The 23484-nt window shown below is 34.2% G+C and overlaps 2 protein-coding genes across 2 annotated transcripts; both read left to right on the top strand.

Moving 5' to 3' along the window:
- The first annotated feature begins 4500 nt into the window (after positions 1 to 4500).
- On the top strand, positions 4501 to 6726 carry LOC131052075 (subtilisin-like protease SBT1.7). Its single transcript, XM_057986657.1, has one exon. It carries the CDS (start codon positions 4501 to 4503, stop codon positions 6724 to 6726), a length of 2226 nt encoding a protein of 741 aa, XP_057842640.1.
- A 6850-nt stretch (positions 6727 to 13576) lies between these two features.
- Positions 13577 to 16132, top strand: LOC131052084 (subtilisin-like protease SBT1.7). Its single transcript, XM_057986673.1, has one exon. It carries the CDS (start codon positions 13693 to 13695, stop codon positions 15922 to 15924), a length of 2232 nt encoding a protein of 743 aa, XP_057842656.1. The 5' UTR covers positions 13577 to 13692; the 3' UTR covers positions 15925 to 16132.
- Positions 16133 to 23484: the final 7352 nt, after the last annotated feature.

Raw genomic sequence — 23484 nt, 5'->3', positions numbered from 1 at the left:
TTTTTTATTTGCCGTTTTTTTGTTGATGAAAACCGACATTGTTATAAAACCCTAAAAAAGCCGACTTTGTTTGTTGCCCTAAAAACGCATGTTATAAGCGGCTGGGATGCTTAAGGCATTGTAAGGTTAATGTACTGTTTTTGCTAGATAATAAGAAAGATTGGACGGCTGTGTATGGTGGACGTAACCCATTCTGGGTGAACCACGTTAAATCTCCGTGTTATCTGTGTCCTGTTTTATTTCTTTATCTTTTGTATTTAAATCTGCATATAATTGTTAGTTCATATTTGCTTCGGATCTGCTTGAAACCCTAACAGAGGATACACTCGAAACAAGACAGATCAGTCTTAAATAGGGTCGCACAAATCGGTATGGCTGCTGCATTTTGTTTTAGTTGGTTTTATCTTTTATCAATTGGCAAAGATCATCTTTCTAGCTACTCAAGGATGTCCAAAAGTGACTAGAGGAGCCGTGATGGGCATGATCCTTTTTCTTTGTTTGCTATTTGTGGTTTGAACCAATGAAGTTCTGGGGCAATTGCTCTAGTGGGTGTCTGTGATAGGAGCATTCAGCTTATGAATACCACACATACCTCGACCCCTGGTGCTATTCCCAGAATGGAGGGTTCATTCCTTGTCTGCTACATGTTCATTTCTTTGCAATGAGATATATTTACATCTTGGTTCCTCATACCCTGATGTAGAAAGCTTCATTGTTACATAATAAGGCTCAATGATGAAAAAGTGTTGCACTATGAATAAAGACAATAAGACTATTCATCATCAATCACATCATTTCATTTTTCTAGTCTCATCATGCTGATTATTTTAATCAAGATCATTCTCTCATCAAGCATCTTTTCTTGGATCAACCTTTTCAATTCTTTACAATCATTCTTTCATCTAACATGATCTCTCTCATCACTTAATTGGACAATCTTTTCATCTATAACTCTTTCATTCCCTCACATCAACTATTCTATCTATCAATCAATTATTCCTCACCTTCATCATATTTTATCATTCATCCAATTTTTATCTATCTTCGTCTTATACAAGGTGTATCCTTCCTGAAACCAGACATGATCATCTATCTTTTTCTTATACAGGATGTATCCTTCCTGAAACCAGATAGATCAGTCTTATACAAGATGAATCCTTCCTAAAACCAGACGTTTTGATCAGTTTTGTCTTATACAGGATGTTTCCTTTCTAAACCCAAACTTTATCTTTATTAGATCAATCAGATCAATCCTATCAATCTTATCAATCCAATCCTATCAAATCAATCAATCTACAAATCACTTCAACCATTTATTTTCTATAATCAAACTCATTTTCATCAAATTAACCATTCTTCATCTTTCATCAAACATTCTTCTTCTTTCAAGAGATCATTCATGCCTTCAATGCACAAACAATCTCTCAAGGGGGCATTATACCCCAGCATTACCGGGGCATACTGGGGCAAAATTTTTTGTTTTCTTTGAAACAACATCATTTCAATATTGTCTCAAAGAGGGGCAAATGTAGACACCTAAAAATGTCTCTTTAATTGTATACTAATTATTCATCTAATTAATTAAGTAATTCTTTAATTATTTGATTAAACTAATTATTTCTTCTAATCATCACCCTTCAACACTTCTAATTATTCTATTTCCATTCTCAAATCATTTTAATCAGTTAACCCTATTTCAAATATTAATTAAATAATAATTATATAATTAATTGCATTTTATTCCTTAGTTAAATAATATTTATTATTTAATTAAGCTCATTTCTAATGTTTAAATAATTTTATTTAAATTATTTAAATTGCTCATATCTAATGTTTAAATAATTTTATTTAAATTATTTAAATTAATTAAATAATTCTTCCAAATCCCCAAATTCAAATTTCAAATAATTCTATCTAATTTCATTTCTCTCAAATTCATATTTCCCCAAATTTGAATTTCAATTAATCTCATCTAATTCCAAATCATCAAATTCACATTTCACCAAATGTGAATTTCTGTTTATCTCATGTGCATTTCAGCATTCGAAAACCCAAATTCAAATGTAAATCAAAATGAAATTGAATTTCAAGTCAATCTCCTATAACACATGTTGAAAATCATAACTGGTTGATCAAATTAGTTAAACCAATCAGTTAACTCAGTTAACTCTTCAATCTCCTTCAATCACCTTTTTTTGACTAACCGGTTATTTCTCAATCAATTTAGTAATCTCTTCATCATCTCAGTCAATTGACTAGTCTATTCAGTTCACTATCTAATCCATCTAGTTGACTCCCCAATCTATTGAGTTAACAAATCAATCAATTTTGTTAAGAGATCAATCAAATGAGTTAATAGATCAATCAATTTCAATTATTTGTCAATCAACACTTGAGTTCTATTTCTCACCCCTTTTGTGTTAAAAATCTATAAATTGAACCTCTTTTCTCAATTCAATCTAGAATCACAGTCTTCAAAGCTATTGTCCATCTCATGCAGGAAATCAGTGCAATACCTGAGAGACACCTACATCAACAATAATGGAGAAGAGAAATGGAAGCCTTGCTATGTCAATTGAGGGAGCTTTAGATAGAGCTTTCTTTCATTTCAATTGATTTTGCATCATTTCATTGTAATTTAGGAGTAATATTAGTTAGATTAGAGTTGTGATTTTCTCTTTGATATATGATTATGCAATTTACACTTAATTTACCCCTAAGTACAGTATCTATGATAAAGATAGTGTTGAAAGAGAATATATGACATATAAGAGTATATGTAAGAGAGAGTTACATAGTTAACTTGGATAAGTAGATAATAATATAGAACAATTCATTTAATTTACCTCATACGTATCTAAGTTTTGTTTGTATTCCATTTTTTGAAATTATCTCGTCTAATTTCTATATTTTGTTATGCGCTTTATTTTTAAAAAATTCCATCTTGAAAATAATTGGATTGGATTTATTAATTTATTTTGTACAATAAAATTATTTAAAATTTTAACCTCAATATTCCATTAGATTTTTATTGTTAAGTTTTAAAAAGATTTCTTAATATTTTAAAAATTGCGTATACTATACAATTCTATCTTAATAATAAGTTGACACATCTCTTGAAATTCTTTGAGGAATCATTCTTCTTCAAAATGAATTAAATAATATATATATAAAATTCAAGTTGAAAATAAAATAATATATCTCTTTTAAAAATATGACTCATGTTAATGGGTCTTTGGTCTACTATGAAGTTGAATGACTCTTAATGAGCCTACGAGGAATCAATTTTTGCTGATTGCAAGGTTTTATTTTAAAAATAAATATATTTAATAAAAAATAATGACATCATAATTTAAATTTTATATTTTTGACATCACACTTAAATTTGAAAATTCAAACTTATCAATTTATTAAATTTCTATGTATTTTCTCACATCAATTTCTTTTGAAATTTCTAACATCATATCTCATTAAATTTGTAATTTTTTATGAGATCTTTCTTTGAATGTTCTAAATCAATGATTTATTAAATTTCTATATTTTACTCTATATATTTAAAAAAACAAAGAATATTTCAAATTTCTACATCTAATCTTAGATTTTAACTTCAAAATTCAATATATTTTTATATTTACTCCTTAATCACATTTCTTTGAAAATTCTAATTCTTGACAATTAAGTTTCTATCATTTTCGTCCATACCTAAACACATTTATTATTAAATTGTTATGTTTCTTAACTTTTTTCACATCTCATTTGCGTTAAAGTGCCAAGTCAATAACAGTGTTTTTCTTTTTACGTCTTTTCTCCACTAATTACATATCTCTTTGAAAATTCAAGTCAGTAACACTATATTTCTGAATTTGAATTTTCTTTGCATGATTTTTTTTTTCAAAAGTCAAAGTCAAGATCACTGTATTTCCGCATTTGCTTTGAATAAGAGGTCTTTGATAATTCAAGTCAATAACGCTGTAAATTTCCCCGTTTACTTAGAAAAAATAGCTCTTCTAAAGTCCTTACAAAAGTCTATGTTTCCTGTAAGTAATTTAAATTACTTTGAATAAAGTATTACTACTATAATAATAATAATAATATTATTATGAATTTACAGGAAGAAGATAATTATCAGGATAATTAAAATTTTTTAGATTTTTGAGATTATCTTTTTATAAAAAAAAATATGAAAATAATAAATTTATTTTGAAATATCACTAAAATTATTAATTGAATAAGACTCTAATTTCCTGCGTTTGCTTCGAAAAAGGCCTGTTTGAAAATCCTTACTAAGTATGTTTCCGCGTGGACAGATCCGGAAGTCTTCTCTCATGTGGACAATGTCTACACATGTAATTTTCTCTTCAAATTATCTGCGTGACCAGGACTTTACATTGACACCGTAGTCTCTCCTGCAAGTAATTTAAAGGAATCCTCTCTATCTGCCTAACAACCAACTCATTTCCCTGCAGTTTTTGTTCATACCGTGTTTGAGAGTTACTCACAATGAGCAGCAGCATGCCGATCGCTACGCTCGCAACAATACTCTTGTTCTTTCTGTCCACTAACGCCAGTGAGGAAAATACAAGGAAGCCATATATTGTGCATATGTTGAAATCCATGAAGCCCCAGAACTTCAGTTTACATGAGCAGTGGTATCATTCAATTCTCACCCAGGCAACTTCTACTGCCTCCACATCAGATCCGAGTATCTTGTTATATACGTATGACGTACTCCTCCATGGTTTTGCAGGCAAGCTGACCAGTGCCGAAGCTGTAGCTTTGGAGAGCGTGGATGGCTGTCTGGCTGTGATTCCATCCTCGCTCAATAAACTTCATACCACACACTCACCTCAGTTTCTCGGCCTCACTAATGGCAGAGGACTGTGGTCTCAGGAGTTGAATCGAGGAGAAGATGTGATAGTGGGCATGGTGGACACGGGAATATGGCCTGAGAGTGAAAGCTTCCATGACAAGGGTCTGGGACCTGTTCCCTCCAGATGGAAAGGCGAATGTGAAAGTGGCGAGCAATTCGATTCCTCCATGTGCAATAGAAAACTCATCGGAGCTCGATTTAACTTTTCTGTGGGCTACAAATCGCATGTAGGCGAGGATTTCATATCAGCAAGAGACAGCTACGGCCACGGCACGTATACTGCTTCTGTTGCTGCGGGATCTGCTGTAAGGGGAGTGAACTACAATGGCTTTGGTAATGGAACGGCCATGGGCATGGCGCCTGCGGCCAGACTTGCCATCTATAAGGCCTGCTGGGGGGGACCGGAACCCAACTGCGATGACAGCGATGTAGCTGCTGCTATGGAAAAAGCCATCCAAGACGGCGTCGACATTATATCTTTGTCAATTGGTGGCGGGTTTGAGAATCCATTCTACATGGATCACAAAGCGCTGGCAGCATTCGGTGCCATAGAGAAGGATGTATTTGTTTCCGCCTCTGCTGGTAACGACGGGCCTTTTGATGGCTTTGTTGTAAACACGGCACCGTGGATAACAACTGTGGGCTCTGGCAGTATGGACAGGGAGTTTCTCTCCCTTTTGAAGCTCAGCAACGGTGAGGTGTTGAAAGGCTCGTCGCTCTACAGAGGAGCTGGGATTCAAAATCTGCCTCTGGTATACGATTATTGCAGCAACCTCGGTGTCGACCCACATCTCTTCAAAGGTAAAGTTGTGATGTGCAATTCCGAAGGTAATTCGACGGAAACAGCAAGGCTGCTGAAGGACGCAGGCGCAGCAGGAATGATATTTGTTAACGATGAAATCTACGGTGCCCAAGATATACCTCTCGACCAACCATATTTGCCGGCTGCCAGAGTGAGTTTTTCGACGGGCGAAAAGATAAAAGCTTACGTTAACAGCACGGCGGCGCCTATGGCCACCATCAACCCCACGGGGTTGACAGTGGTGGGAAAAGCAATTGCTCCCATTGTGGACACGTATTCTTCGCGGGGTCCAAGCGCTTTATATCCGGACGTTCTTAAGCCGGATCTAATTGCGCCGGGTTCCAATATCTTGGCTGCGTGGGAGGGCGGCTTCAAGATAAAGTCAGGTACTTCAGTGGCTTGTTCCCACGTCAGCGGCATAGCAGCGCTTATACGAGCCTCCCATCCGACATGGAGTCCTGCGGCAATCAGATCGGCTCTCATGACGACAGCATCCACGCTGGACAACAGAAAGCAGCCCATCAAAGATGCGCTAACCTTGCGAGCCACGGAGCCATTTGCAATAGGTGCAGGTCACGTAAATCCAAGGGCTGCCATGGAACCCGGGTTGGTCTACGATTTGGGTCCTCAAGATTACGTCAACTATCTGTGTGGTCAAAACTTGTACACGAAAAAGCAAATAGCTCTGCTCACCCACAAATGGCCTCCTTGCCCCAAATCGGAATCAGGTGAAGATCTTAACTACCCATCTTTCTCAGTTTTGTTGAAGTACGGAGAGCGTGTTCAGGTAAAGAGGAGGACGGTGACCAACGTGGGTGGCGACAATGCCTTATACAAAGTGTGGGTGAAGAGCAGTTCAAACGTGGAGGTAAAGGTGGAGCCAGACACATTGGTGTTTAAGAAATGGAGTGACCAGGCAAGTTATAATGTGACATTCGAAAGCCGAGTGGAAGGGAGCGAGGAGGGAGAGTACGGGGAGATAATGTGGAAATGTATCCAAGGCGGAACGCACATCGTTCGTAGTCCAATTGCCATCCTCTGGTTTACACTTTGAAGTGGAGTAGGTCTTTATATACTATATAGCGAATAGCTTTACTAATGTATCTGGTGTTGAACTTAAATTTCCTCTGTGGATTGAATCCGCACTTAAAAACTTGTGCCATTATAAGCAATTTTATAATTAAATACTATTTTACGTGGTGAAAGGATTGGCGAGGTTGGAGAAAAGAACCCTCTACTAATGTAAGACCAGTTCTATATAGTATTTTGTTTTATGATCTACTACTATTCTTGTTCCCATGCCTTCCTTACGACACTTCTCTTGAAAAAATAACATGGAATAACATTGTAGAGGAAAATAGATACATATTTGAGTTAATCTAGGATGAATAAGTTAATTATAATAAAATAAGTATTAATTAGTTATAGTAGTGATTGATGAATTTGATAATTGTAATAGTTAAATTTGTTTAATACTGATTGATAGGTTTTTAATGAAATAAAGGTTGTGGATTACTTTTTGGAGCTTGCATTCATTCTTATGCAAAGTGATATTTTCCTCAATCCTTAGCATAGTAGATAATTCTTTTTATTGATCTTTAGAAGATTGGGGGGTTCATGGTATTGAAAAACACTTGAAAGAGTTGTTGTTTTGTCACAAGGTCATAGATTTCATAGATCAACCCCCAAAAGGTGTACAAAAATTTAAAACAACAAGCAAGTGCCCTAGAATGGAGATTCATTACTGTTTTTAGTGAACCAAATCGAAGTGAGTTGCTACTACTTGCTTCTCTAGTGCTCTAAGATGATTGATAGTTGATGGTTCTGAAATAAATGCAATCAAATGTTTGTAAGGACTAACACATAGCATCAAATTTCACAAAATATGTGTTTAGCTGATTGAAGGTGAGAAAGTGAATCGGTCTAACCAATCAAACTTAAAATTTAAATATTTAAATGAATGGGAGAAAATTTGTAACCACAAGGCTACCACATGACCATGAGAATGTCCTAGCTAGCTAACAAATAAATGAGGATAAGCACATAAGTGAATGTGATCAATTATTCTAGGATAAGAAGAATGTATATGTATGTGCGCATATAAGGACATTGTAGGTGTTAAATGTATTGGAATGTGAGTGTATATGGAGAGGTAAAAGGCTAGGGTAATGAACCCAACTTTGTAAAAGACTACATCATTTATTGATGTCCACACATATCAAGGCAAAATGGGCATAAAACTAAATGCGAAATGACATGTGTGGGTACATGTAATTTTATTATTATTTTTTGGTCCATGAATCCTAAAATGGTTGTGTATTCAAAGTCTATAGCACTCATAAACATGCATACAAAGTAAACATGTAGACATCAAAAGATATAAAAGGTGATCCATATAATGTAATGGACCATGCAAGATTTTATAGTATATGGTGTTCATATAGTCTCTATGGATCCTTTAAAATATATAAAAAGTATGCAATTAGTATTTTATCTCACAAACATTAAATCTACTACAAAATAGGAACTTGCAAACTATCTAGGAAATTTAAATAATGGAAAATGAATAATGAGAATTTTTCATGTTCAATAACTGAAAATGATATTTTTTGTGTGGTGACCATCGGATAATAAGTTGTAGGAAGTGAAAAACAAGTCATTTGATAATACTCTGTCAAATAGTTAGAATAATGAGTCTCCATAGCACCTAACACTACTTACAAGATCAATATAGGAAGGCTAGTGACAATATATGTCTAAGTTCTTGATCGATTTATTCATTAAATAAATAGAATCGAGGGAGAGGTAAAGTCATAGATTAAAGTAAATATAATCTATAGATAATAATGTAAGCATATACATCATGTCGAGTACTAGTAATAATGAATATATCATGTGAGAAAATGTGTAACATATATAATTTGATAAAGTATGGTAAGCACATATAGTCCAGAGATGACATAAAGGGAAGTAAGGTTTCCCTAGCATGCATAATTTGAAATGACATTGTGGCCTTTAATGGCCAAAAACAATTATGTAAGTACAAAAGGTACTAGGGTGACATGTGCTCTATAATTTACTGAAAATTTTAATGCAATACAAAATATAGAGAAATTAATCATTATCAATGATAAATTCACCATTCCACTCTACGATAAGTGTCTCTACCATGTATGTCCATTCAATAGAAGATTTATTTGTTCAAAGGAGACTCCACATTGGGCAAGATAAGGGATCGTGGGTTTAAACTTCTTAATTGAATTCAATATTTTTCACCATAAACATGTTCAGAAGTAGATCATATAGGGTTTGGTATGGCTTTTCTGATTTGTTAGAAGCTATCTTGTAGTTTCCTTTATTAGTGATCCAACCCTAGTCAATGTTATGCTAAGAACCTCATGTGACATTCACAAACATTATTCTTCTATAATTAAATCTTTATGTTTTCCTCCCTCACAAACTCTTCAATCTAGAATGCATCATAGATCTTAATAAACAAAATCTTTCCTTCACTCCTACTAAAAACCTATTACAAAGTTTTAAGTATATTTATTATGGTGTTTGATAAGAAAATTATAGTGGAACCATAACCTTGATCTTTCTATCCTATTGTATAAAGTAATGTTGATGGTTCCTAGTGAAAATGAGATTATGTATGTGTAGTGTCTCAAATTGCATACCCCTTTTCAATTCCACCTACACTTTTGTGTCCATTTTAGTGTCTATTCCCTAACATCTGAGTAGGCTCATTTCAGCCCTTGCGTTAGCCTTTTCCCTCTCAATATACTCATGACACCTTTTCAGTAGCTAGCTTTCAACATTAGTTTTGCAAATTAGTTGTGTGTTTCTCTTACCACCCATAGTTTTTTAATGTTATTCATCTAGACATAAGCTCACTGCAAGGATGTCTATGCACCATGAATTCATCATATGACATATCAATGTTCAAATGTTAGTTTTGAGTGTTTCGACACTTGTCACCTACCCAGGTTAGTGGAAACAACTCAAAATCTTCCAAATGGCTCACTAGCCTCTTCCTTCCCTCCTATTCTCTCTTTTAAATCTATCTCTTTCATTCATGTAATCTCTCTTGGTTATTTTACGAAATATCTCTAGTTCTTACAATTTTCTCTTGCTCTCTCCTGCTCGCTACAATAGTCTTTAACTTTCTACAACTATCTCAAGCTCTTGTAACACTTTTTGCATCTCCCTTGGCTTTCTCAAGCCTTACTGGTAATATATTTCTATCTATCTTGTGTCTTTGAGTATCTTGGGATTTATCATATCCCATACATCTATTTGATAATTTATCATCCTATCTATTTATCCTTTTGATCTATCTATCTATCTGGCTATTCGTGGAGGTGGAAACACCAAAGTGGGGGTTTGACTAAGGCAAGCCTCTATAAAGCCCCAACAATTTTACTGTTCTTTATGTGTGTAGGTTTCTTGAAGGCACTCAAATGCATGAGGGTTCTCTTATGCTCTATTTATTTCATTTATATTCATTTCTATTTGTATTTATCATCTAGTATTTACTGTTGCATTTCTAACTTCTAGGTTTTGTATGTTAATCAAAACACAGAGTTAGGTTTTCATGTTTCTGAGTCTTCTATTTGTGGTCTATACGAGATTACAGTGCATTGTATATAAATCTACGCATTGTGCTAACATCCTTGACTGAGACACTTAGACTCGGACTGAAGACTCTCTGTTGTCTTCTCTCTCCACTTCTCTAATTAGATATCTTCACCAGTTTCACTAGTTGGAGATATTTGAATGTATCTTGTGAAATTGGCTCTCAAGGGAACATACTTCTTCCCTTTGCAGGGTAACTTTTTCACCATTACAGTATAAAAGAAGAGAGAAAATTAAATTGAAGAAAACCATCAGTCAAACATAATATCTTGATCAAGAGGAAGCAATGGATGTAGAAGATTAAGAGAAAAAATATTCCATGGAAACCATAAGTCCTATTAATAATTGGTAACAACAACTAATATTTTATTTAACTAAATATTTTAGACTCCTAATCAAAATTTTGTTGTTACATCCACGAAAATTGAAAATCAAGAAGAATATTCTTCCCTAAAGTGTATCAGATATCTAGCCTAGCTATTGGTTATAATATACTAAATCTCACATTTTTTACAAAATGAGATGGAATAGCTAAATGAAGAATCCATAGATCAGTAGGATAATGAGATGCTATCTCTACATGTTGAATATATAGTATTGAGTGATGTGGCTTCTAGTGTTTATATCTCTTATAATTTTTTACACACATAATTCAAATAATATGCCTAAAAATGTGAAGAGGCTAAATTATAATCAAAATCATAAGGATTTAATCTCATAGGATTTTCCTTCATTTAATGGTTCCAACAAGTGTTCATCCAAGTGCCTAGATTTAGAAGTTCAATACTTACTTTTTCTCAGGTTTGATGTATGAGGAAAAGAAAAGAAAATTTAAGTAATTTCAATTAAAATGAATAGATCATGAATAGTAATACTATAGCCTCATCAAATAAGGTCTTACTATTATTACTACATATGATGAGTTCAACCAAAGGTCAATTGATAGATTCTAGAGGAAGGATCTGGAGATTCATTTTAAGGACTTAGCACAATTGGAGCACACTATTCACCAATTTAGTAGACAAATATGTGGTATATTTTAAAAGGATTGTAGTAATGGTACCTTATGTTTTAAAAAAGGAATTATTGTCCTTTATGTTCAAGGTTTGTTTAGATATCTCAAAGGCCTAGTTAAGGATATCGATCCATCATCTTTCTAGGAAGCCCTAAAGAGGGCTTCAACACTAAACTCATTAACACACCAAAATAATTCATCTAAACCATCCAACTATGGTTACAAAAAAGGTAGTTTCTATAATGGAGGATATATCTTTAATTCCCAAAAAGTTACATCATAAACCTTTACAAAAAATAAAATAGATTATTAGTTCAAGATTGAACTTCAAAGGAAGAAGTTATATTTCTCAGCAAGGAACCATGCGAACCTAATCATTAATTCCTTGGCAAGGGAAAATTCCATTTTATTATATACTATTTGATGGTGAATCAAATTATAAAGAACCTAAGCTACAACATATCATGGAGTAGCATGAACCTAATAAAGAAGGATCAATGTGCAAATAGAGGAACACTTGCACCTCTTTCAAGATCACTAAAAAATCACCCATTTAGAATTTAAGGAGTAATATCTTGCCAAAGGTTAACCATTCTTATTGATAGTGGGATTGTTATAAATTTCATTGATGAAGAGTAATTTGCTAAGAGAGGATTGACAGTTATGGACATTAAAGGGTTCAATGTTATTGTTGTTGACGGATTCACTATTCCATGCACCAAAATAGAATGAATAATCAACATAGTCATTAGAGATCACATAGTATGTGATGAATTATATGTTGTGGGGTTGGGGGTAATGTACATGTTTTTGGGTGTACAATGGTTGCACTCCCTTGGCGAGTTTTCATAGAACTAGCAATCCATGGAGCTTAAGTTCAAATCTAAAAGAAAAATGATGGCATTTAGATGGATTTATAATAAAATATTATGAGTGGTCACAAGTACAACTAAAATAACAAATAGGACTTCCCATAAAGAAAAAGTTGCTTGGAAGCAAGTTGTGTAGTGTTGCCTACAAATTCATCCATGAGTTAATAATATATTATCATATTGATTTTTAAGATATGTTTTAAACAAGCATGTGATATTTAATAATTTTCCTCCAACATTATAATTTGAAAAAGGGTCCCAACACATCATGAAGTTGGATTTGGGGTCTAAGGTGGTCATGCCTATTCTTAGTTATATTCAAGAATGTAAAAAGGAAGAGATTGAGAAGGTCATAAAGGAGCTCTTGAAAATGGGTAAGATTTTCTTTATAAATGCAAGTTGGAAATTTTTAAAATTTTGAATGTTATCAAATTACACAATCAATTACAAATAAGAATACATTATATGTTTATATATTTTCTCATATAAATAACACACACATATACACATTTACATACATATTTATGTTTTATATAGACACTACCCTCCCCTCCCCCCCTTCTGTGGGTGTATGTGTAGATATATCAATTTCATACTTTTTATATTTTCTTTGCATGTTTTAAATGTTTATTAAAAAATTAACAATGTTTTATGTAACTATATCTTTTATCACATTCGTATTTATTTACATTTCTATATATTTTTTAAATCTTTTTCTCACTTATTATTTCCTTAAAATTAACTCAATAATTTATTCAACTTTTATATTTATATTCATATATCAAACACTTTTATTTGAAAATCCATAATTCTACATATTTCTACACTTTTTCTTACATTCTAACTCTAAAATTCATTTAATTTTTTATTAATATTATTTTAGAAAGTCTATAAGACATTAAATATCTTTACTTTTCTTCATATAAGACATTTCAATAAAATTTAAATTTCTCGATCTTTCTAAGATTCTTGTGACATTTCAACTTTGAAATTTTTATATCTTTTCTCACATCTTATTTTTTGCTTTCTTAATATAAAACATTTCTTAATTTTCCTAAGATTCTTATGACATTTCAACTTAACATTTTATGAAATTCCTGTTTCTTTTCTCACATCTTTGAAAACTCCTACTCATTAATTTATTCAACTTGTGTGTTTTTTCCCCGGTATAAGCACATTTAGTTGACTCATAATTACATATCTCTTTCAAAATTCAAGTCAACAAGGCTAAATTTCCGCGTTTGCTTAGTAAAACACCTGTTTCAAAATCCTTTCAAAGTCTATGATTCCGCGTGGGCAGATCGCGATATCTTATCTCTTGTGGACAATGTCTACACATGTAATTTTCTCTTCATATCGTCTGCGTGACCAGGACTTCACAATGACATCGAAGTTTCTCTTACAATTAGTAATTTAAAGGAATCCTCGCTATCTGCATAACAACCAACTCATTTCCCTGCAATTTTGTTCATCCCCTGCTTGTGAGTTACTCATCATGAGCAGCAGCATGCCAATCGCCACGCTCGCAACATTGCTCTTGTTCTTGCTATCCACTACAGCAAGTGACGAATATACAAGGAAGCCATATATCGTTCACATGATGAAATCCATGAAGCCCGAGCACTTCAGTCTGTATGAGCACTGGTATCATTCAATTCTCACCCAGGCAACTTCTGTTACCTCCACCTCAGATCCAAGTGTCCTGTTATATACGTATGATGTACTCCTCCATGGCTTTGCGGCCAAGCTGACCAGTGCGGAGGCTGCAGCTTTGGAGAGCGTAGATGGTTGTCTGGCTGTGATTCCATCATCTCTCAAGAAGCTTCATACCACTCATTCACCTCGGTTTCTGGGCCTCACCGATGGCGGAGGACTATGGTCGCAGCATTTGAGTCGTGGAGAAGATGTGATAGTGGGCGTGGTGGACACGGGAATATGGCCTGAGAGTGAAAGCTTCCATGACAAGGGTCTGGGACCTGTTCCCTCCAGATGGAAGGGCCAATGTGAAAGTGGAGAGCAATTCGATTCCTCCATGTGTAATAGAAAACTCATCGGAGCTCGATTTAATTTTTCTGTGGGCTACAAATCGCATGTAGGCGAGGATTTCATATCAGCAAGAGACAGCTACGGCCACGGCACCCATACTGCTTCTATTGCTGCGGGATCAGCTGTAAGTGGAGCGAGCTACAATGGCTTTGGTAATGGAACGGCCATGGGGATGGCGCCTGCGGCCAGACTGGCCAGCTATAAGGCGTGCTGGGGAGGACCGGAACCCAACTGCGATGACAGCGATGTAGTTGCTGCTATGGAAAAAGCCATCCAAGACGGCGTCGACATTATATCTTTGTCACTTGGTGGCGGGTTTGAGAATCCATTCTACATGGATCATCAAGCGCTGGCAGCATTCGGAGCCATAGACAAGGGTGTATTTGTTTCCGCCTCTGCTGGTAACGAAGGGCCTTACCCAGCTTCTCTTTCAAACACGGCACCGTGGATAGCTACTGTGGGCTCCAGCAGTATAGACAGAGAGTTTCTCTCTCTTGTGAAGATCGGGAATGGCGAGGTGTTCAAAGGCTCGTCGCTTTACAGAGGACCCGGGATTCAAAATCTGCCTCTGGTCTACGATTTTTGCAGCAACCTCGGTGTCGATCCACACCTCTTCAAAGATAAAGTTGTGATGTGCGCTTTCCATGTCAATTCGACGGAAACGGCAAGGCTTCTGAAGAAGGCGGGCGCAGCAGGAATGATATTTGTTAACGATGAATTCTATGGTGCCCAAGATAAACCTCTTGACGAACCATATTTGCCGGCTACCACCGTGAGTTTCTCGACTGGTGAAAAGATAAAAAGTTACGTTAACAGCACGGCGGCGCCTACGGCCACCATCAACCCCACGGGGTTAACAGTGGTTGGAAAAGCAATCGCTCCCATTGTGGACACGTCTTCTTCCCGGGGACCGAGCTTGTTCTATATTGACGTTCTTAAGCCAGATCTAGTTGCGCCAGGTGTCAATATCTTGGCTGCGTGGAAGGAGGGTGGTTTCAGGATAGATTCGGGGACTTCAATGGCGTGTCCCCACGTCAGCGGCATCGCAGCGATAATACGAGCCTCCCATCCGACGTGGAGTCCTGCGGCAATCAGATCGGCTCTGATGACTACGGCCTCCACGCTGGACAACAGAAAGCAGCCCATCAAAGATGCGCTAACCTTGCGAGCCGCGGACCCCTTTGCAGTGGGTGCAGGTCACGTAAATCCAAGGGCGGCGCTGGAGCCGGGTCTGGTGTACGATTTGCGCCCTCAAGACTACGTCAACTATCTGTGTGGTGGTCTCAACAACTACACCAAAAAGCAAATAGCCCTGCTCACTCACAAATGGCCTCCCTGCCCCAAATCGGAATCAGGTGCAGATCTTAACTATCCATCTTTCTCTGTCATATTAAAGTATGGAGAGCGTGTTCAGGTAAAGAGGAGGACGGTGACCAACGTGGGCGGCAACAATGCCGTATACAAAGTGAGGGTGAAGAGCAGCCCAAACGTGAAGGTAAGCGTGGAACCAGACACATTGGTGTTGAAGAAACGGAGCGAGCAGGCAAGTTTTAATGTCACATTCGAAAGCCAAGTAGATGGGAGAGAGGAGAGTGAATACGGGGAGATAGTGTGGAAGTGCATCAAAGGCGGGACGCACATCGTTCGTAGCCCAATTTCTGTTCTCTGGATTCCGGTTTGAAGTGGAGCTCCTCTGTATAAATAGGTAATAGCTACTTATGTATAAATAAGGCCCAATTGATATGGTGAGATATATAGTGCACGTAAATACAATATGTGTGGTATGTGGTGTATGCTGTTGAACCGTTCTTGTTCCGCGATGGACATTCCTTTCAATGCTTATCTTCTTAAACATCTAGAAGATTATTAGTTCCTGCCATTGTAAATCTATAGTCTATATTTATTTTATATTTTATATAATTATAAAAATATTAATTTTCTTTATATCTATTGGTTTATATTGAAAACAGTAGGTAGAAAATTCAATTTTCTAAAAAAAAATATAATTTTTATTATTTCATTTATTAAATAATGTTAGCAATATTAAATGTATGTCAGTTCAATACTTTATTAGTACTTGAAAAATGGTGAAATGACTATATTATATAGTACATCACGACATCCAATTTTTTTTTTAAAAGTATTTTTTTGGTGGCCAAAATACTTTGTTAGGCATGTTTCTAGCATGGTTTTTTTTGTGGGCAATTGACATGCTTATGTTTAGTAGGATCTTCGGATATCTACAAATGAAAATTTGAGTTTTATCTTTGCTAAAATTGGGATCATTAAACCTTTCCAAACATCAACACCAATCTTGTGTAAGTTGTTATAATGTGTAGCAAAATAATGTCATATTAATTTATCTCCTCATCCATAACGTCGTCATACAATTAAGTTCCAAATTCTGGTCTACCTCTTAACTTGTATAAATATAAAATTGACAACACTTTTCAAATAATGAAAAACCTCATACCCTTAAGGTGTTCAACTTATTTACTCAGGACTTATTTCTTTGTTCTCTTAGTCAATGTATTATTTTGTGACATACATAAACATAAATATTACTGCGCATATTAATACTGGAAATGAAAATAGCATTTCATTAATAAATTTTTTATGAATTAATATATTATAATAATTCAAGATTTAGAGGAATTAAAATTATGAATACATAATTAAAAATTTGTAGAATTTAAATATATAAAATTAAAAATTTTATTTAAATTTAGATATCTAGAGTATATTGTTTAAAAGTTGAGAATTGATTTGTTAAGATATTAAAAAATTAGGATGTATTTAGTGAATACTTTAATTTTTAAAATTTTGTTCAAGTTAAATTTGTGTCATTAAAAAATAATCATTTTATTTATAAAATTGATGAAAGAATGGATGATTGTAGAATATTTGTATAATATCATTGTACTTAAGGTTAAGATCAGGAGGCCTCTAGAAACGCTACTTCAAAACATGGTAAACAAAGTTCATGTTCACCTTAGTCAATTCCTCAAGTAGATTGATTGAATAGTTGTGGAACAACAATTAAATACCACAATATAACATACAAATATTCTTAGGATGATGCAATTAGGATTCTCTAGATTATAATATGGCAATGTCATGTTAATACTTTTCTAATGACCCGTAGATGATTCTTGCATGGGATTTTAAAATGAATGATGAATATCCTTTAATATAGCCACAAAGCAAACAATTCCATGCAAACATGTACCATGTCAACTCAAAATTCCTAGCAAAAAGGTTGACAAAGTTTAATGAATTTTAAATCTCAAGATTTACATTCATGCATGTGGCAATTTGAATCATCGAAGCAATGAGCTTGTTATATTTTAGTCAAACAAATAGAGAATCGACGATGTCATTCCAACTATATTAAAACATGATTCTTTTGGATTAAAAAATTATAAGAACACATATATTCTTAAACATTTTATTGTTAGGATAATACATCAACCTCGTTTAATCAAGAATCAAGAATTATTAAACATCCATTTTACCAAATCACTTGAAACATTACAAACCTGAAACTCAACAAAATTTTCAAAGCTTATTTTCCAATAAGAACTTTAACTAAATCTACTAATAAAATTGGAAAAATAGTCTTAAATTTTATTTATATGTTAATAAATAAGTAGTTGCAACATAACTAATTAACATACTAAACACAAATGATCTAGAGAATATATGATTTTTTTTTTTAATGTATTACTTATATAACACATGGAAATATCATTAATCCAATTAGATAACTATGAGTATCTTATATCAAATCTAAATTTGTTAGGCAATACAATTTCCATCTATATATCTCTCCCTCCCTATATATATATATATATATATATATATATATATATATATATCTCACACACTTTCCATATTTCTCTCTATTCTTCTATCCATCTCTTTATCTCTATTTCTCTATTTTAATCTATTTCTCTACCTCTCCATCTAAATATCTCCTTCTTCCTCCCTCCTCTATCTTCATATCTACTTTTATCTACTTTACACTAACCACACATTGACAGGAACTTGATGCATTGTGTCTCTTGTTGTTTAAGTTTTTATCATTCATGAAAGCTATTTCTTGAAATTTAATTTTTTAAAATAAAGAACTGCATTAGTATGAAAATTTTAAATACAAATATAATATAATGAAATAGATATTATATTTATTTAATTTTATGTTCATTTCGACATAGATATCTGTATATATTTTTTTGTGTTTTTTATGTTTCCATTTCATCTTTATTACACATTGTTATATATTAATTATCTAATCTTTCTTATTTCATCTCTATTAACATATACTTCTAGATATTTTTTCCTTGTCTAAACATCATCATCTTATTTTTTTAGTTTACTTTTGCATGGTTTAGGATTGACTACTTCTAGGTCAATCTTAAAGAACATGGGAATGCACCCCCAAAATTAAAAACTTTATATTTAAATTCCAATATTTACATCCATTTCTACTACTTGTTCTAATTTGACTAACACATTTTATGAAAAAAGGGATTAGTTAAATAATAAGATTTGATTAAGTTGGAAAATTTTGGTGAAGGGGATCTGACTAGGTGATATTTTTGGTTGATTAGGAATAGAAATTTTTTAAGTGTATACAATATCTAGACTAGAATGGTAGATCTCTATTTGTACTTTGTCTTGACATCATAATATTTCGTCGCCTCTATGATAAATCTATTCTCTTTTAATGGACATGATTTGATACAATCCATACTCAAAACTAATTTGTGATGTGTTGTTTTTTCTTTGCTATGAGGACTAGCAATATTTAAGATTACTCTTTGAGGAATACTAAACTATTAGGGAAAATATCTTCCAAGGTCAACTCCTAAGAAAATGCATTTTTGTATAAGGACTAATAAGCAATAAGCAAGCATGTAGACCACTCAGGTCAATACGATGCAAAACTAGATTTCATTTACATGCTGCAAATCAAAACATTCTTCCAAATGTTCTTTGAATGCAAATAATCATTCAATGAATGCTTTAAGTCTTGTAATAAGAAATAAATTCAACTGAATGTCTTTAAATATATGAACATAATAATAAATAACATAAATGTATATTTGATCATCCAATAATTAATAACGAAATAAGTAAGATTCAATTAAATTTTAATTTGAAAAATTTAGAGGTCAATTGTAGGATTGATTTTGCACCCATGTGAATGATCTATGATAATGGAAAAATAAAATATGTGAAAAGAATTGCTATCTAGATATAAGAAATATATAAAGAACTTGACATTAATCCCTCTATGCAGGAAGTAATTGACAACTCGTTAAACTAATGGGCTGTCTATTCTGCGACTGTCTTTGCTAAGCAAGATGGTTTATTGACTGGGTCGAATGCTGCTGATTTTCTAATTAATCAATAAATAAAGTCATATATGCTTTCCGATGTTGGATATTGGATAGAAAGTATGCATCCGGAGTATTCCTCCAGATAGAGTTGATCAATTATCAGACACAATAATTGGGTGGGTTGTCTTCTTTCCTCGCCTACGTCGATGGTGCAGACATAGCTCTTCTTTATTTCACTGTCAAAACGGGGACGATCCATTGTCGGAATCCAACAGGATTCGACACTGTAATGCTGTGCACTCTTTATCAGTACAGGATCTATAACAACAATAGTCCACACCCTTTCTCCTTACTCCAGACAGAAACATATCAGGCAGTCTGATTTGCACAACATCTTCCCTCTGGTCAGTTTTAAATCTTACACACTAAGTAATATATTAAGTCTAGAGGATATTAGTCAGTTCTGCCTCCTTAACACTTTTAAGTGTAAAAGTTTATTCTTAATGTGACAATATACATTAAGCAACATATTAAGTCTAAAAAATGTCAGTCAACTCTAAATATTTAACACTTTTCAATATAAAAGTATAAGCTTAGCGTGTGAGATTTAAGCCGTTCCCTCTCTGATAGCTTCAAAGAAGAACACATAAGATGATGATGACACTCATAAATGCACAACTTTCAATGATGCATCAGCCCTCCCTCTTCTATTTATTCTAATTGTGTCTAATGTCTTAATTTAAGAATAATCAGAGAGATCCGCATTTAAGGTCGAGTCTGCTCCAGGAATTGCTTTTCCAATTATACTCGTCAATTCTGACGGTGGAATCTAAAAATGCAGGAGTAAAAGAAAAAACTTAGTCTAATATAAATCTTCAGCGAAACAAGCCGTCAATTTTTCCTAAACAAAGCTTTGAGTGAAGCTAATCTGCAAGTCTACAATTGTAGTACTAAAACATGAGAGTGTGTATACCTTTCTCGGAAGGAAACTTCTAATATTAGTATCAGTATGATAATGTTGATATTTTGATGCTATCAAAAGCCCTTCTATATGGCTCACACTCTGATATCTACCAACGGAAATCCACTTTAGGAAGTGTGATTTGCTAGACTGGGCAACTCTTGAAGCTCCAGACAATAAATTATTACAACCTGTATCATATCAAATTCTCCTGACACTGTTTCCAGTTCCTTACAATCTTTCAATGCAAGAAAATGCGGTGTCGTTATATCTGTTATGTTCAGTTATATTAGAGATTCCATGGACTCAAGGTGCAAAGATTCAAGTCTGGGACAAAGTTGTCCACTAATTGAAACTTTGAATGTCTGTTTTACATTAGGCATCTCTATGGTTTCAAGATTACACATTCAGCTCTTTCAAGAAGACACAAAACTAGTTGACTCTGCTCTACTACTGTTCAAAGTCGATTCTCCACTTAATATGCAATCCCTCAAAACTCTATGTTTGGTGAGTTTTTTGAGGGACTTTGACAACTTCCCCGCTTGAATTACCAATTCTCTTCTTGAGAGTAGATGTTTCAAACTACATAACATTGTGCATTCCCTTTCTGATTTCTCCATTCGGTATGCCAAACTTAATTCCAAGGCTAAGAGTGTCAAGTGAGGTAACGTTTCTAATGATTTTGTAAACTCTCCCAGTGATGTCGTCTCAGTAAGAAGCATATTTTTCAAATCAAACGTTGCCTGAAACTTAAACAAGTATTTTAGTCAGCTATTTTTTTATTTATACTACCTGACAAGTCAGCTTTTCTAAAATGCATCAACCATATTTCTATTTTAAATGAATCTGACTGAATTTTTTAATAAACTAGAATGCAGTATAACTGTAAATTTCTTGGCCATAATCTTTTAAGATGTCCTCTCTTAATTTTAAAACACTCTAAATTGTATAGAGGAATCCACAAAAGAATTATCTTTTGCCAATGCCAATTAAAGTCAATCTCAAGCCATAACAAAGCGGCTGAAGTCTCAGAAAAATCATCTTTATTACCCAAAAAAATATGTGGTGGTCGTGCATCTGTGGTAGAGTAGGAGAAGATGTTTCTAGGTTAAAAAGTAGGTATAATAGAGAAGAGCTACTTAGTATTTGGAAAAATGCTGTCTTTTTGTTGATGAAATTCTTCACTCTGGAAGGGTGTTACAAAAGATTTCATATCCATCTTTTTCCGATGTTAAACCACCTAAGGTATGACATACATATGAATTTGATTTACAGGGTTTGTTATTCATTATTTCAATCTATTGCTACAACTAAGTCTATAAATTCCCTTCCCCTCCATCAAGGACTAATTCTTAGACTAGAACTTTTACCTTGCTTTAACCCCTCCAAGTAGGTTTCTGTTAAGTCCTCCTAGCTCCCCACCAAACCCAAATTTAGTTCGATGGCTCCATGGTGAAACCCAATCCCATTGTCAGTTCCTCTTCTAAACCTAATCTTGTTCCAACCCGCTTTAATCCCATCAGAGAAGTGAAACCAAAAACCTCTCCTAATCCACCTTCAAAGGACGTTGATGTGCTGGAGTTGGATGAAGAGGAAGTGTACGAGGATTCTGAGTCCTCCTATGATTCAGGATCAGACTAGTCCCATGTAGCCTCTGAGGAAGTTGCTTCCTTTCATCCTGGCCAAGAGATTCTTGACACCAAGGCTGGCCCTCTTAATTTGCAATCAAAGGTATTAAAGATAGATGAGAATGTTGAGCGACAGGACCTAGTGATCAAATGGCTTTTTATTACAGTTCGATGTGGCTATCAAGAAGATTAATAGACTTGACGTTGTGGCTAAGGCTGGTACTAGAGTGGACAAATGGGTTATGGAGGAAAAAGCTGAACTGGTTTGGGAAGCTATGAACAATATGGTTGATAAATTAGAGGACTAGGATAAAATGGAGGGATGCTAAAAGATCTTAGTGAGAAGGTGTTTCAAAGAAATAAGAACAAGATTGTTATGGATCTGAAATAAAGCCAGGAGATCCATAAGGTTAAAATCAAGGAGATGTCTAAGAGAAGCCAAGAGATGGTTCTAAAGAATTCGGCTTCCCTAAAGGCTATTCAAGAGGACAATGAAGGTAAAAATGCGCTTGAATCTACAAATTTTTTAGCTTGTGATAACAAAGGTTGTTTTGAAAAGAATATTGGTTTCAAGATCATGGAAAGAATGAGATATAAAGGTCAAGGATTGGGAAAGAATGAGTAAAGAATGAGAGAGTCAATTGAGCGAACAATGATATCAAAGTATGATGGTCTTGCGTTTGTCATAGGTAGAGAAAAGATGAATACAAGTCTTCCAGGTCCAAACAAATCAGATCAAAGAATGCAGAGTGTGCAATGTTCACATTGTAACAGGAAAGGACATACTAAGGACAAGTGTTGAGATCTACATCCTTTACCCTATGTGGATAGAAGTATCATTATGAAAAGATATGTTAGAATAAAGAATCTATGACAAGATGCATGGAAATGGATTGTGGATGGAGTTACTGATCAAGTTGACAGAAAATTGTAAGTATGGTCAAATTTTTTTTCTAAGTATAAATCAATCATTGTCTAGGTGGTGTGTCTTTCTTACCTGTTTTGGAACGGTTGAAACCACCATTTTACATAGCTTCTCTTCATCAATGAAAATTTCCAAGGCAAAACTACAGTAGGGGAAACCAATCAGGTTTGAAAAAATTGTTAATTAGCTCAGAACTAGTAACGGTGGTAACTACAAATGAGATGAGTTCAAATTGGTAAATTTTTGGGCCTCCACTTCAAGCTCTTACACCAATTTAAGAAGTGGCATCTAAGTGTTTATAGCTCTTAAGAAAATTACAAGGGTCATCATGTCAAATAGTGGGCCATTTTTATGTTGTGTACTAGTCTTTCTTCAAAAAATA

Source organism: Cryptomeria japonica, chromosome 7, assembly GCF_030272615.1.
Source record: "Cryptomeria japonica chromosome 7, Sugi_1.0, whole genome shotgun sequence".
In the NCBI taxonomy this organism is placed as follows: domain Eukaryota; kingdom Viridiplantae; phylum Streptophyta; class Pinopsida; order Cupressales; family Cupressaceae; genus Cryptomeria; species Cryptomeria japonica.
Note: the sequence above shows the minus strand (reverse complement) of the source record. Positions and strands in the feature narration are given on the sequence as shown.